At 33.2% G+C, this 16948-nt stretch overlaps 2 protein-coding genes across 2 annotated transcripts; one reads left to right on the forward strand and one right to left on the reverse strand.

Moving 5' to 3' along the window:
• Positions 1–6778: 6778 nt before the first annotated feature.
• LOC123704129 lies at positions 6779–8431 on the forward strand. The gene is made up of 2 exons (XM_045652423.1): positions 6779–7284; positions 8252–8431. Exons 1-2 carry the CDS (start codon positions 7042–7044, stop codon positions 8429–8431), a joined length of 423 nt encoding a protein of 140 aa, XP_045508379.1. The 5' UTR covers positions 6779–7041.
• LOC123704128 lies at positions 8170–11157 on the reverse strand. The gene is made up of 2 exons (XM_045652421.1): positions 10554–11157; positions 8170–9233 (listed from the first exon to the last, which is right to left on the reverse strand). Exons 1-2 carry the CDS (start codon positions 10989–10991, stop codon positions 8418–8420), a joined length of 1254 nt encoding a protein of 417 aa, XP_045508377.1. The 5' UTR covers positions 10992–11157; the 3' UTR covers positions 8170–8417.
• Positions 11158–16948: the final 5791 nt, after the last annotated feature.

Consider the following 16948-nt stretch of genomic DNA (forward strand, 5'->3'; position numbering starts at 1 on the left):
AAATGTAAGTATAGAAATTATTTGTGTTAAAATTTTATTTAGGTACTATTAGTAAATTACTAAATACGTATTACGTACGAAGATACGTATGAAAAGGAATTTAATTTAGCATTTAATTCTTTAACATTCTTTGCTGAAGATTGTACTGTTATCCATACTAATATTATAAATGCGAAAGTAACTCTGTCTGTCTGTCTGTTACTCAATCACGCCTTAACTACTGTACCAATTTGCATGAAATTTGGTATAGAGATATTTTGGTACCCGATAAGCTAAATCACGAAAAACAAGATAGTTATAACTTCGTGTTTAATGAAACTTATAAATATTTTCGATGGAAAATAAACAAAAAAATCTCTAATAAATCAGTGACACGACCACAGAATACTGTATAATAGTAGCTAAACGCTACAGAACGGACACTCTCCACCTCCCGCCAAAATTAAACACTTACCTCACCCCGCACGATCAGCCTGAAAATGGTCCGCATTTTTCTGCAAGGACGATACGCAACGAAGATTGACAACATTAATCAAATTGACTTAAAGTAATTTTATTATTTTGGATTTGTAATTATCGTTTTTAGTAGAAAATGGTTAGATATTGTGCTGTTTACGGATGTATTTCATCAGAAAAACGCGAATTTTTTTTACGCTAGTCACAAATGTGCCAACCATAAAGCGTTAACACACACATTTGCAGTCTCTACAGTGTGACTGTCAAAACGATAATTTTGTATGGAGTGTCCGGGGTGTGACACGACACAAAATGCACCTATTTATACATGCCACAGTTCAGAGGGCTAAAAACATTTGTAAATTAACACGGAATAAAAAGCAACAAAATGAATCTGTCAGTGTCATTTCTGTCAAAATTACACTAATTTTCATAACCAATCAATAATTATCAATTGACCAAATGTAATATACGTTATTTGAAGTGAAACTTCTTTTCAATAACAAAACTTAACTACTTACTTTACTTACCGAATTCGTTAAAATTTTTCTTACATTTTTATCCCAAACTGACGTCAATCCTATAAATACGCAAGAGGGCGTGTATAGCCGTGATTGATGCCCTTTGTTTAAACAACTTACGCCGCTTCGTTACGGACGCCGTATCGACGGATTGTACCTACAACTATATATACAACTTCTAAATGCACAAAACTTGAATTGGTATTCAAACTTTGGTATTCTGTGTTGCTGTTTGGATAATTTGTTATTGGTTTAAAATAAGACAGCCTGATGATAAGACTTATGTCTACGGCCCTAATTAGAGAATAATAATTATCTTGTACTTAGGTACGCGTGATTTAAACAATTATTGTCACTTAACTTTGCCGTTAAAAACCAACTTTCTTTAGATAATTAGTAAGTAAGTATATGAAAGGTATACGGTATCGTCGTGAAAAAATTTTTTATGTTAAAATGAAAGAAACAATGCAAACATAATACTACATAAAAACACTCAAAATGTATTTTAAATGCATGTTTGGATTACAAATTTAGCGAATATTAAAACAATTATACCTACTCACTCATTCATGTATTTTCTTCTTCCCATTTTGATTATCTATTATTGCCTCAATGAACTTTTTAACTTGAATTAACTTAGTTATAATATTCTTGATATTAGTAATATCAGTTGCAGTAGTGAGATTCCACAATTTTGCCAACGTTCCATTGTAAATGTGCTTTGTTTATATTATAAAAGTTTTAGGTAATTAATTCTATCATAAAGTTTCCACTTTCCGTAGAAAAAATACTTCACCAAAAACAAAAAGTCAAAAGAAATGTCAAACACGCCTACCAAAGATAATATGTCGGCCATCTTGGACTTATCGTATCAATTGAAATACTTTTAAAAACATTAATAATTATGTTATAATTAAAATCAGCAATAATTGAAAAAAAAACATTTGTCAAAAAATTTAAATAGATTATTTATTACTGACCATCATATTATATGAAGAGTATCTGTATAAAATATTAAAATATAAGTAGAGAGATTTTTGTTATCCCTCTTTCCTTTGTCATAAAATATGTATCCTTAGAGTATATATACTATCTATAGAGTGCGAACAACCAAGTGGGAACAGTAGGCACAGGTGGGAACAACACGACGCTCCCGCCGCGAGCGCTCGCAGTCGTGGTTGAGTGCTCACGAAGTGCGTTGCTCTGGATTTTTTTTATATTTACGAATAAACATGGTGAAATGTGCAGTTCTCTCTTGCAAAAACGATACTAGAAAATACACAAAATTGAAATCCACTATCACATTTCATCAGTAAGTCGATTGTTATACTTATTTTTATGAAAATAAATCTAGCATCGCGGGGGTGAAGGGTAGGTGGGAGGCGGACACGCGCAGGCTCGCTCGCGCGCCTCACTGCCGTCACGTGATCGTAGTGATGTGACCTGACCAACGCTGTACTCGATATAAAGTTTACTAGAAGAACTATATTTTAACAAATTATTTATTTAACTTTAAAATTAAAACTCTTTTAAAAATGTATTATAAATAAATTTGTGGTGTGTTTTGTATGATACACTTTCTAATATTATGAATGCGAATGTATTATAGTGTAAATGTAAAGTATGTAATGTTACGATATATTTTCTGAACCGCTAAATTGATTTTGAAGATTTTGATAGTAGAATGGATAAAATTAAATAAAAAAATTATTAATATTATTTATTATATTATCATTTTAAATTATTGATTATTCCTTAATATTTTTTACCATTTTTAAAACATTATTATTATTGTTTGATTTATTATTAAAGAAATAGCACTAAACCCGATCTTTTATTTTATTAACTTTATTATTTAAAAAGTACTCACGTTTTTCTGATATTCCAATTAAACATATTTTTTTAAAGTACTTATAATTAATACAAGAAAATTTCTTATATAATATTTAATATTCAAATGGAATAAACAAACTTTATTCAGTTGGTAAACAAATAAAAAAATTACATATTTATACTTTATTCATATATTTTTCCTTTAATAACTTATTGAACATAAAATTTACTTATGATACATATTTATTTACATAAATTATCGATAGTTCAACACGCAATTGATACCTACCCATCCCTATTTGTCACACACACATCTATATAGTATCTATAGCTCATCTGCCTACGATCCGCACTAGGCAATTTGTGCAATACACTCGCTCTATACTATTGTAATACTCTAAGTATGTATCATTTGCGTATGCAAATAGTTTTGCAAAAATATAACAGAATGGTGTCATGTCCCGGATCGCTCTGAGCGCAAACAGAATCCGGCACCTCAAACAGAATACAGAATTGAGACGCGAATATCAATATTTGATATTTGACTTCGTGACAGCGAACGGCCATATTGCCGCGCTTTTTTGACGTTTAAAATTTATTAGGTATCGGTTGACAGCTATTATTTTATCAGATAACAATTTAATATGCGACGTTTGAACTTCGAAACAAACAATTGATTTTATCAAAAAAAAAACAAGTACATAATATGTTGAATTTTTTATAAGTACGTATTAATAAAGGCATGGACGTATAAAAAAAAGGTATACTCAAATGTAATGACAGAGATGGCCGTATGGTACTTACCTACATATTAATTAAATATACAGTAGGTAAACCATCAGGTTTGAGATAAATATATCCCATATACTTAATTATTTTGTTGCAATGAATGAATTTATTATGATAATTAACTGCAACGTTAGCGTTTTATCTAACTAACACTCTGGGTTCAAATCCCTTAGGAAAAGCTCAGAATAATTCCCTGCGGTAGGGCGTGCATTAGCATGCCTAATATCTTCTATTTATGAAAACATTATGATATTCATCTCATAATTGGCTCCCATAATTCATACGAAAATTATATATTATTATTTATGCCGTATTAATGCAGAATTTAGATAGGTACTAAACATTAAAATATTTGATGCTTGTAAATGATTAAAATAAATACAGTGAAATACAAAAATATTTACGATTGTCCCTTTATTCCACAGTTTTATTCCCATCGGTCAATAAAAAAAACAACAAACAGCCAGCACGTCCGTCCATCGGATTTCCATCGCCCATTTTTTTATTTTTTTATCTTTAAAAGAAAACAGTCACGGAATTGCGTTCAAAAATCGAACAACTTGCTCACGTCCAGGCAGTGCGGTAGCGCGCCCGGAGGCGGGAAGACGGCTGTTGATTGGTGCAAATTGAATTTGGCGCGAAGAGGGGTATTGTCGTGTCGATTGCTCGCTGATTGCTCGTTTGTGGCGCAAATGCATAACGTGGATATGATGCTGAATATTTTTTGATACTATCCTAAAAAATATTATAGCAAGGCTATATATTTATACTGAAGCTTTGACAGGAGAAAAGGTCAACATAGGAGCAATGCGAAATGTGTTTCCCTTGAATCTATTGCTGCTTTAGAGGTGAATTATACACGAATTAAGTACCAATACATTATTGAATAGAAACCTTTTTACGAAAGTTCTGTGATGTGAACTCAAGTGATGCTTCAATATTTTTTATTACAAAAAAAGGGAATTAACTACTATTAACATCTATATATTTTTAATAATAACATCAACAATATTAGCTATCATGAATATGTTTAACTATGAAGTTGTTCAAGGTAAGTAATTTTGAATTGAATGGTAATTTGGTAATTTGGAATTTGAATTTAAAATTTTATAAAACTCTGTGGTTTTTGTCTTTGTTAATTTAAATGAAACGTGTTATGTATAGAATAATATAGAAAAAGTTTTTATCAGAGAAATTTGAAACGACCTCCATAACGAAGTTGTTTAAATATATTAGTCTAAAGAGAATGTCTGCAAGGCGTTATCTTCCTTACAGCTATACAAAACAACTACATCCCTATGGAAAGAAGCAAAAATGAATATCTAATTCTATCTAGAGATAAACCCACAGAAAAAATGCAAGAAATAAGTAAGTACCCAACTTCCTTTGAAAGATCTCATATATTTTGCAGTTCACATTGTTCGCATTGTTCAGAACCACACATAAAAAATTAAATTAATATATATCTTAGCAAATTTTACATTTTCAGCTCACAATTTTGCTGAGAAAACAGTGCCTTCCCTTACGAGTTCATACAAATATTATTAAATCTGTGCTCCGCGGTTTCACCCGCATTGCTCTGCTCCTGTTGGTCTTATTGTAATGATATATAGCCTATAGCCTTCCTCGATAAATGAGCTATCTAACATCGAAAGAATTTTTCAAATTGGACCAGTAGTTCCTGAGGTTAGCGCGTTCAAACAAACAAACACACTCTTCAGCTTTATAATATTAAGTATGGATAATACCTTGTATAGATACACAACAAATTATTTGAATCAGAAACCCTTAATAATTATAACATAAACTACAATCCATTCTATAAAAACAAAAAGGCATATCCACACCATTCCAACATACGATAACACGATTTAGCCACTCTACCAAGTTACGACGAGCTTTGTTTGACAAAGTATATCGTTTAGACAGCCGTTTGTACAATGGATACCTATTCTATATGCTGTTTATTTACTAGACGAGCTATTTTTGGGGATAAAGTATGTATTTGATGATTAATTTTTAGATTATTATGTAGTATTGTATCTAAGTAGAATCAGCTAAGAGTACACTGGTCCTGATGGAACGAAATCGCATCTACAAATCTTTCTACTCTAAGATTATATAAAGAGAAAATATTATTTTGTTTGTTTGTATTGAATAGGTTCCAAAAATACTGGACCAATTCTAATGAACTTTTTCAACAATAGAAAGCTACATTATTAGGATGCAAGTATTTAACATAGTACTATATACGTATATTTATTTTCTTTCGTTTTTATATCGTGAATTTTCCCAAGCGTAGCCAGGAAAAGCGGCTATAAAGGTCAAAATTCTTTCCATAAAATCGATCAAATACTGACATATTTTAAATGCGAAAATTTTAAGGCCTTAATAGGGGCCATACTGCTAGCGACCTTGCTAGGTGATTTACAAGGCGGGACCGGCCGCGGCGCGAATCTACCGTAGTAAAAGTACGTATCTATAAAAAAGAAAATTATTAAAAAGATATGGAATCAAAATTTAAAACAACCATGCCCTGTGTTTTAATTTCATAAACACACTGTAAAAACACTACAATAATTGACGTTATATTGACCAAAAATCGACCTCAGTTCTTGATTTTTATCCAAAAAACCTGATTGTAAAATAAACAAATTAACTAAAACAACCATGCGCCCTCTATCATTTTCGAAACTTTAATATACATTTTTTTTAGATATGTACATTAAGAATCTAAGAAGAAAAACGGTTATAACTAGAGTTAATTTTCGGTATTAAAAGGGAATTCTACCCGATTCAGGCCTAGTAATGTAGGTATGTAGGTAATAAGCATCCGTCCTACACATAAAGAGGCTTCACTTATCAGCCATACTAATATTATAAATTCGAAAGTAACTCTGTCTGTCTGTCTGTCTGTTACTCAATCACGCCTAAACTACTGAACCAATTTTCATGAAATTTGGTATACATATATTTTGATACCCGAGAAAGGACATAGGCTACTTTTTATCTTGGGAAAATGACGCAATCCCGGAAATCCCACGGGAACGGGAACTATGCGGGTTTTTCTTTGACTGCGCGGGCGAAGCCGCGGGCGGAAACCTAGTATCAGTATAAGTACTTGCAGTATATATTTTCCTTCCTATAATCTGCTTTATGTGGTTAGCATATTATAGCATCTACAGACGCTCCGATTTGGTTGGTGCCAACCATCCGACCACGACCAAATCGGAAAGTGTAGAGAGCGGTCGGTCCGACATAATTATTATTAATATTGGTTTGACGTGGTCGGATGCGCCAGCGATACCAACCAAACCAACTTCCTATCCGACCCAACCAAATTGGAACGTTTGTAAGCTTTGTTCCGACCAAATCGGCTCATTCCATAGAGTAATATAGGTAATTGACTCATTCGCATTCGCAACGCCGCCGGTGTGTCAACATGAACGCCGAGGGAGTTACAGTCACCGAACGTGATATTATAATAAAATTACTGGAAGTATATAAAGACTTTCCCTGTTTATGGGATTTAACTAATAAAGATTACGCAAACAGAGATGCCCGAAATCAAGCATATATTATTATGTTAGAACTATTAAAAAAAATTGACAGTGGGGCTACATTAAAAACATTAAAAAATAAGTTAGATAATATGCGTACATCCTATAGGAGGGAGCGAAAAAAGGTAAGCAAATTCAAGTCAAATATCCTGTTATGTATATAAATAAATAATGTGTTTTATATGTTTTTAATTTATGAGCATTTTTGTCTGATCTCGATGACATATAAATGAAATGTAGAAACTTTGATTCACTAAAAAGTATTTAATAAATATCAAACCTATTTAATAAATAGCACATCTAAATAATATGTAGTAGGTAATTAATAATATCAAATCTTTTTTATTTTTTACTTCTCCGTTTTTCAAGTCGGTTGTTTTTAACGTAGTTATTTTTATTGCGTTTTATTATGAACTAGCTGAGCCCCGCGGTTTCACCCGCGTGGCTCAGCTCCTGTTGGTCTTAGCGTGATGATATATAGCCTATAGCCTTCCTCGATAAATGAACTTTCTAACACCGAAAGAATTTTTCAAATCGGACCAGTAGTTCCCGAGATTAGCGCGTTCAAACAAACAAACAAACAAACTCTTCAAGAAAGAACTCTTCAGTCAAAGAAAAACCCGCATAGTTCCCGTTCCCGTGGGATTTCCGGGATAAAATCTATCCTATTTCCCGGGGTAAAAAGTAGCCTATGTCCTTTCTCGGGTATCAAAATATCTCCATACCAAATTTCATGAAAATTGGTTCAGTAGTTTAGGCGTGATTGAGTAATAGGCAGACAGACAGAGTTACTTTAGCATTTATAATATTAGTATGGATGACATGATTGCTAAAGGATTTCGCCCATTCCCTAGACTGGCTTCTACAGTCTAAATAACAAGAGAAATATGAAGTGATATACGGCTGCGCAATATCAAAACATGTCTTGATGTAGCAAGACTAGCAAGTATACATAGTGGTAAATCAAAACATGTTTTGACAATACTTAACAAGTAAAAAAATCATTATAATATATTCTAAGTACTTTATTGAAGAAATAAAACAACTATGGGTTTCAGTAAACAATAAATTTGGATATTTTACATATTTTAGGTGGAAGCTAGCAAGACTAGTGGCGCTGGAAACGATGAGGTGCATACGCCATCACTATGGTACTATGAACACCTCTTATTCTTGGATGAAAAAATCACGCCGACGACAGAGGTTATTGATAATATGGAGACGGATTCTTCCCAGTCACATAATGATGAGGTAAGCTTTAAATATTCATAGTATTAATCATTCTTTCTTGAAAATGTACCCGGCCCTGATTGTTAAAATATTCAGTGAATATTTGTCTAACAGAATTACCATCTGCAGTACGTTGCCTTTCTGTTCTGTTAAGGCCTACTAAGTTGTCATTTAATCTCCAGTCTCCTGGCCGAAAAGTACATGTTTCAGTATCCTCGGTATCAACACAATTTCTTGTTATATAGTTTGATGACTTTTTTCTTAAATAATTGTGCAGTGTGCATGAAGCCATTACAACTTTGGGTACATTATGAACATTAATTTGAATTGGTCTTTTTAATACTCTAAAACGTTCAGCTAAAATACCAAATGCATTTTCTACAATTCTTCTTGCTCTGGAGAGTCTATAATTGAAAATTCTTTGATCATGTGTCAAATTTCTTCTTGGATATGGTTTTAAAAGATTTTCATTAATGGCAAATGCATTATCTGCCACAAAACAATATGGGGCGATAACATTTGATTGCGGTAAAATAGAAGGTGATGGTAAATTTAGTTGGTTCGATTTCATTTTTTCATGAAAAGTTGTATGTTTGAATACTCCACCATCAGAAATACTGCCATTAGAACCTATATTTACATAAATAAACTCGTAATTTGCATTCACAATACCAAGCAGGACTATGCTAAAAGTTCCCTTATAATTATAGTACAGTGTACCCGATTTTGGCGGCTTCTCGATAATAACATGTTTGCCGTCAATAGCACCCAAGCAATGATTAAATTGCCATTTTATTTCAAAGTCTTTAGCTATTTGTAACCAGTCATTTTCTGTTTCAGGAACCTGCAACAAAAAGAGAACGCGTTACGAGAAGAAAGCAAAATGACATTTTAAAGAAACAGTCGGAATTACTAGAGTCTGCTAAAATATTAATATCTGGTGACGGCACATCAGCTGATGCTTTCGGGAACTCCGTGAGTTCTCAGCTCAAGGAGCTCCCAAAAGTACAAAGATGCCTCGCCGAAAAAATAATAGGAGAAACATTGTTCTATGCAAAACTAGGAGTGCTTACTTTTGAAACCTCAATAAATATTAAAAGAAGATCAGTACAATATTTAGGTCAGGGGTACGCGTACCAGCAGCAGGTGCCACAAACATATGCACCATCACCAACACCATCACCTCAGCATCACCAGCCGTCACCATATGCACCATCACCATCACCATCACCACAGCATCACCAACCGACACCATTTGCACCATCACCAACACCATCACCACAGCATCACCAGCCGTCACCATTTGCACCATCACCAACACCATCACCACAGCATCACCAGCCGTCACCATATGCACCATCACCATCACCATCACCTCAGCATCACCAGCCGTCACCATTTGCACCATCACCATCACCATCACCTCAGCATCACCAGCCGTCACCATTTGCACCATCACCATCACCATCCCCACAGCATCGTCAGCCATCACCATCACATAAGTACTCACATACATCACAATCACTTCAACTCAGTCAGCCATCAACGTCATCAACATTACCTCAGCTTCCACCATCATCATACCAGCAACAATTAGATTCCAATTCATTAATTAATTACATAAGCAGCAATCAACAACAGGTAGTCAGAGGAAAGGGGAAGGAGTTAAAAAAATATTTGATTTTTAAAAAGTAATTTTTCAGTGATATTCGTACTTTTCCATTTTAATTTTTACTAGCTTTCCGCCCGCCTTTGTCTAAAACCTAATAAATTATGTACTAAAACCTTCCCCTGAATCGCTCTATCTATAAAAAGAGCAACTATGGAGTTTCTTGCCGGTTCTTCTCCATAGATGCTGCTTTCCGAATCGGTAGTAAATGTTAAAAATATGACGTTTCAAAAGTGCTTCTCGAAGAAGTCTAATTGAATAAATAAATGTTTGAGTTTGAGTTTTAGGAGCCATTATTTAAGAGAAGAAGAAGAAGAAGAATTTGAGTTTGAAAAAAAACCACGTCAAAATCCGTTGCGTAGTTTTAAATATATAAGCATACAAAGGGACATAGGGACAGAGAAAGACACTTTGTTTTATACTATGTATACTATTACTTTAGAAAAATAAATAAACTATTTTTTATATATTAAAGTTGTTTTATTGAATACATACCTTTAGGTAATCTTTGAGTACTCTAATGATAGCTTCGCAGGTCTCTGGTATTATCTCAGACAGTAGTTGTGGTGATATACATGTGCTTAATTTAAGATCATTATATTCTCTTCCTGACGCGAGATATTTTAAAGTTGCCACTAATCTTTCTTCGGCAGTTACAGCTTGCCTCATAACTGTATCGGTTTTCGCTATATATCTTTTCAAAAGATTTAATATTTCATCGAATGATTCTGGAGTCATTCGAAGATATGTTCGGAAATCTTCATCATCCAATTCCTTAAGGAGCCGCATATGACTGTAATTTTCTCTATTTCTATAGTAGAATTTAGCCCATTCTCTTCGTTTTTTCCTTTGTTCCTTTTGCAGCGGTGCTGTAGCAACAATGGTTGCTGCAACCAACGCTATTTTAGCATTTTTCGATAATACCGGTGGCATGAGGCAAGACGTCCGTTCACTACTTCATAACAAAGTCAACTGCATATATTATATTAACTCTATGGTCAACTGACAGCTGGAAGGCCAACCGTCGGACAATCTGTAGCAATGTCGGAATGGTTGCCATGTCGGTTCCAATATGGTTGGCACCAACCAAATCGGAGCGTCTGTAGATGCTTTTATTTATGAGAATAACAACTACATAGTACTTATGTATAGCAAAAAGTATCGTTATCACTTTTGGTCTTAATTTCGTCTAGTCCAAAAACACATGTTTTTCAGGACTTGTTTAAAAATTGCTCATCCATCATTACAAGAACATGAAGTTACCTATGCATAATATGAACATAATAAATAGATACCTACACTTTTTAAAAATTTAAAGGGTGTTCGGTGTTCCTTTTGTTTACAAGAGGAACACCGAACACCCTTTAATTCTTATCTTTAGATGACGGTATAGAATAATAGAACCTATTTTTTAAGATAATATTAACTATTAATTTAATATTTGTAAACATATTATTATGTTTCTAGATTATTTCTGACAGTATCTAGTGAAAAATTTTCGAGCAGGCCGAGTTCTGAAAGTTACTGCGAATAAGGTAGGTAAGTAGTTTTCCTTCTACCCTCCAGTCTGTATTTCTATGATACTAATATTCAAAATCGTGATGCTCATATAAACATTAACAAAATTGCAATTGCTTCGCTAAATGTATACAACATAAATGCGATGACTCCAAAATAACCAGCTAATAAATGCCAAATGCAACCCAAGCGAGTCAAACACATAAAAATTCAGAATTAAATCACTACTAACGCCACCTATTAGCACATCTCATGAATGAAACAACATGGCCGCGGCGTATAGATGGCGCTCTACAATTTATGGCCACTCCTAACATTACGACCACTTTGCCCCCATTTCTGAAGCTTTTATCTAAATTAATCTCATTTCATTGTTGGTGGAAACATATTCGTAGGAATTACATTTACGATTGTAATTTGCTTAATGTAACATAGAGATTTTTGGTCGATTTGTTTTATGATAGTATAAATAAGGATTTGTTGTGACAAAATGTTATAGTTGTATACGTAGTATATTATTATTAGTCTGTGGTTATAGTTTGCTTGAGCGTTGTACATTTGAAATGCCTAGAAAATATTCACATAATAATAAACCATAAGAGTGAAATGATACTAATACTAACGTTAAATTTTATTCTTTAACATTATATACAGATATATTTGTTAATACATATACCTACACTATACTATTTTATTATATCGGCATTAAAAAATACGCACGCTAAGAGAAATAAAATTTATTAAATCTTCATATTATAAAATAAAATAGCAAAAATATATAAGTACTTATGTATATTGATATTTAGATTACTACAGTAGTTACTTAATTCTAAACTAACAATGAATGCATGTTTTTTTTTGTATTAACGAATTTATCACATATAGGTACATGTACATATATACACATATAGTCTATGTATAGACTTTAGTATCGTACAAATATTTAAAAAATATTTATTTCACTTTACAAACGAATGAACGAAATTACATTAATTATTATAAATGGCTACACCATAATCGGAAATCACCCTAAATTCCCGGTTAATTTACGTTCCCAACCGATTTTCCTCATTCGAAACAGTAATATGTTAGTCGAATCGGTATAATATGTAAATTTCACGCATATATGTATGTTGGAAATACAAGATTTCTTTGTGGATTTGTTAGTGGCCTTTTCGGGGATCAAGATCTATATGGAGTTGTTAGAACTAAATTTAGGTATATTATAAAAATATAATAAGAATATAACGACACACACGTTTTAAGTTGATTCTTCGTAAACGGTTCTACGGATGTGTGTTTATTTTGATGTACCTACATACAATTTATAACCTGAAGCACATAATATAGGTAATACTATACGGTCAGCAAGTACATATTTTATGATTAATTTTTACTAGCTTCTACGTAAACGTAAACGTAACGTAGGTTCCTTTCAAATATCAACAAAATCATACCAAAATTTCACCCCATTCAAATGAATTATAATATAATACTAAAATTAGTATTATCCCTCTGATAAAAGCATAGAAAAAAAATAGCATATACCTCAATATACCTACTCGATATGAATCCCACAAAGTTTAATCTGTATAATGTTTTCTATTTGCTCCTTGACTTGTGGCTGATATCCTCTTAAATTCCGAAGAAGCGAAAAATATAACTTGAACCTTATTGTAACCAGAAAAAGTCTATTTTTATCTGACATTACATATAAATCAAGTTCGATTTTTAAATATTGTAATGGCGCCCGACATCCTTGCCAAAACGAGGGAAAATCGGCCATCTTGATTACTTTCCCGCCTTTCCTATTGATATCTACTAAAGAACTGATTGCCGATCTCGATATTTATAACAATGCATTAAACCGTCACCATATCATAATTAACGGTCTCTTTATTTTTTTTAGTTTTTAATATTTCAATTAAAAATATCCATCAATTCTAAATTAAAATTCATTTGATATTCGCCCTAAAAGCGTGAACAGTTGAACACAGAACAATTATTAGTAATATTAATAGATCGTGAAAAGACGAAGCTAGGTACCTACTAATTTAATTTCTATATTCTATCGAATTCATTTATCTAAATATAAATTTAAATTCCATGTAGGTTTGTAAAATAAATAACCTATGGTATCTAAATTGAAGCCTCAATTAATTGTAATTAAATTCAAAAATGTATGAACTTTTATTGGTCTGTGTGAACCTTTAATTTTTAAAACATGTAATATTAATAATTTCTAGCCTCCAGGTTACCCCTGAAAGCTAATAGAAGCGCTTTAGACCTTTTGTACACCCGAATTCATTCAGATTACATACCTAAGTACAACTCGAACAAGCTAAGTTCACAGGCTTATCTCGTGACTCGTCCCGTCCGATTAGGGCCCTTCTGGCCTCCTCCACTCAAGCGACAGCTCAAGCCGAGGTTCGTGGTCCCCGTCAAGGGGGGACGCCCTTGTGCACGTCGCTACCAGGGTGAACCTTCAGTTCACCCCCGCGTCCGCGTTAAAATGTAGAAGCCCTTCTGGCTAACATTGAGAGACACCACAAAAAAAAAAAAATCCAAAAGTGCACGCCTCATAATCTCATCCTTTACAATAAAATTGATTATTTATAAAGAGTACACTATAAATATAAAAAAGAAATAAAATAAAACAGTTGGAAAAGTAAAGAAAGCGGTACCGTAATAATTGAGCTATTTTTCTTGTGGCCCCACCTAGATGTGAAACTGCGCAGGTTTAAGGGACTGACTACCAACTTATTTTTTTATAAACCTTGGCTTATAGTACCTATAAAGAATCGAGTTTATAATGGTGAATTTTGAGTACACTATAAATATAAAAAAAAGAATATAATATATAGATATACTAAAATTATGGAGAACAGTCGATATTTTTTTTTGTTTATTTAATAACAATTAAACCACATTGAATCAGACCCTGAAAAATGAAAGGGTTCTATTCCTGAGCATACTCAAGCGTAAGAGAAAAAAAAGACTCGATTAGTAAAGTATTTCGGTCGCTATCGTGTTAACAAGAAAATCCTCCGCACATACAGACACACGGACGTCCAAGACAGAACTTTTTTAAACTGTTTTTTAACTAGTTTAAATAACAAAAATGACATCAAAAATATCATGAATGTTAAAAATAGTGTTTTTTCTTAATATGTGTGTGTATGTATTATCTTACAAGTGCAATATATGATACATAAAGACATTTTAAGTTTGAAAAATCAGATGTTTTGCGCGAAGTGACAGTAGTACCCACCTCAACGCTTCGCTTATGAGGCGTGCAAAAAAAGGCTTCTTAACTCGCGTCGATTACGTGACACTGACGCTTACGTACGGTCTGCAAAAAAGGATTCGCTATGACTTAAAAAAAGTAAACAAATGTTTGTTAGATATTGCTTTGCATATATTGTTTTTAACATTGTATTATAAGTACATTAAAATATACACAAAAACGCATTCCAACAAGGTGCAAACTTAGCTTGGTCGAACTAACTACATAAATAATAATAGTTTAAAAAAACTAAAAAACACGCATTTTATAGAGGAATCTTATGGAGGAAGCTTAGAGATTACCACTTGTCTCCTGAATTAATCAGGATTTTACAGTTTTGGTATCTATGGTAACCAGGCCAATACAGTTCGTTGGGCTGGTGTTCATTCGGACACATTTAAACTTGAATGTGGGGTAAGACAAGGAGGGTTGACTTCTCCAACACTCTTTAACTTGTACATTAATGCACTTATTGTTGAACTTAGCAACACTCATATTGGGTGTCATATTGATGACACTTGTGTCAATAATATTAGCTATGCAGATGACATGGTCTTATTGAGCGCGTCAGCATGTGGGCTCCGTAAGTTGATTACTATATGTGAAAGGTATGCCGATGGTCATGGCTTGCTCTATAACGCATGTAAAAGTGAGGTTATGGTTTTCGAGGCAGGCCGGAAATCACTCCGGTCAATGCCTCCAATCACCCTGAATGGGCTTGTTTTAAAAAGAGTCAATGAATATAAATATCTTGGCCATATACTGACATCTGACTTGAAGGATAATGCTGACATAGAGAGGGAGCGTAGAGCGTTGTCGGTCCGTGCGAACATGGTGGCCAGGAGGTTTGCTCGTTGTTCCACTGAGGTGAAAATAACACTATTCAGAGCATATTGCTCTAATTTCTACACGTGCAGCCTCTGGTATAACTATGGTCGTCGGGCATACAATGCTCTACGTATTCAATATAACAACGCATTCAGAGCGCTGATGGGGCTGCCTCGCCACTGTAGCGCATCAGGGATGTTTGCTGAAGCTCGAGTAGATTGCTTTTATAGTATAATACGGAAGAGATGTACATCTCTGGTGCGCCGGGTGCGGGGCAGTACCAATAGCGCTCTTAAAATGATCGCAGACAGATTTGATTGTGTGTACTTGCACCATTGCGAGCAAGTACACACATCCTATATCAATAAAAATAAAATGACATATAAATGGTAAATTGTAAAATGATAATATTTAAATAATTAATGTAATGTACTAACATAGTAATTAAGAAATTACTAACAAGTGGACCTATGTTGTTCTATTAATAAATAAATTATTATTATTATAGAAAATCGAACTAAAAAATAGAATATTACTTTATCAAATTAGTGTACCTATTGTCATCGGTCCTCAATAAATCTACAAAGTTTGTACGATATCTGGCCGTTTAAAGTGGGTCAAAATCGCGCCCAAAGAAGTCGGTTACAAACAAACATACAGGTGAAGCTAATAAAAAGCGTGTAATAAAAATACCTTGATATAATGGTAATATTTTTTTATGATACATGAGATCAAATCATAACCTCATCATAATATTACTTAGTTCAAAAATGATAGGATTATTCGCGAGATGCGATGGTTTCACCATAAACCATTTATTGGTTACCTACTTTATGTGATAATAAACCTTATTTTATAACTGCACTTTATAGTGATTGCCGATTGATTGACAAATCGTTATGAGTTATATCGTAAACTTGAAGATTAATGATGCTAGGCTGATAGGCTATAACGTTACAAATTGTTTGATATTTCTATAGGAACTTCTTAGATATTAGTTAAGATTACTTATTACCAAGTACTAACACAGTATGGGATAGGAACTAATACACCTTCTGAATAACTGTAATTATTATGTTTATACGTCATGCTGTAGCCGATAATCAAAAATATTATTGTATGTAAAATATAGTACTCTCGGATAATTTTTTTTCGAGAAAATCTTAATTCAGCGAAATGTATCTACATTTTATTTTCAAGAAATGCGGATTTCAACTGTTCGAGTGAAATGTTTTACAAATCACAATCCTAGAGCCAT

Source organism: Colias croceus, chromosome 28 (assembly GCF_905220415.1).
Source record: "Colias croceus chromosome 28, ilColCroc2.1".
Classification (NCBI taxonomy): Eukaryota; Metazoa; Arthropoda; class Insecta; order Lepidoptera; family Pieridae; genus Colias; species Colias croceus.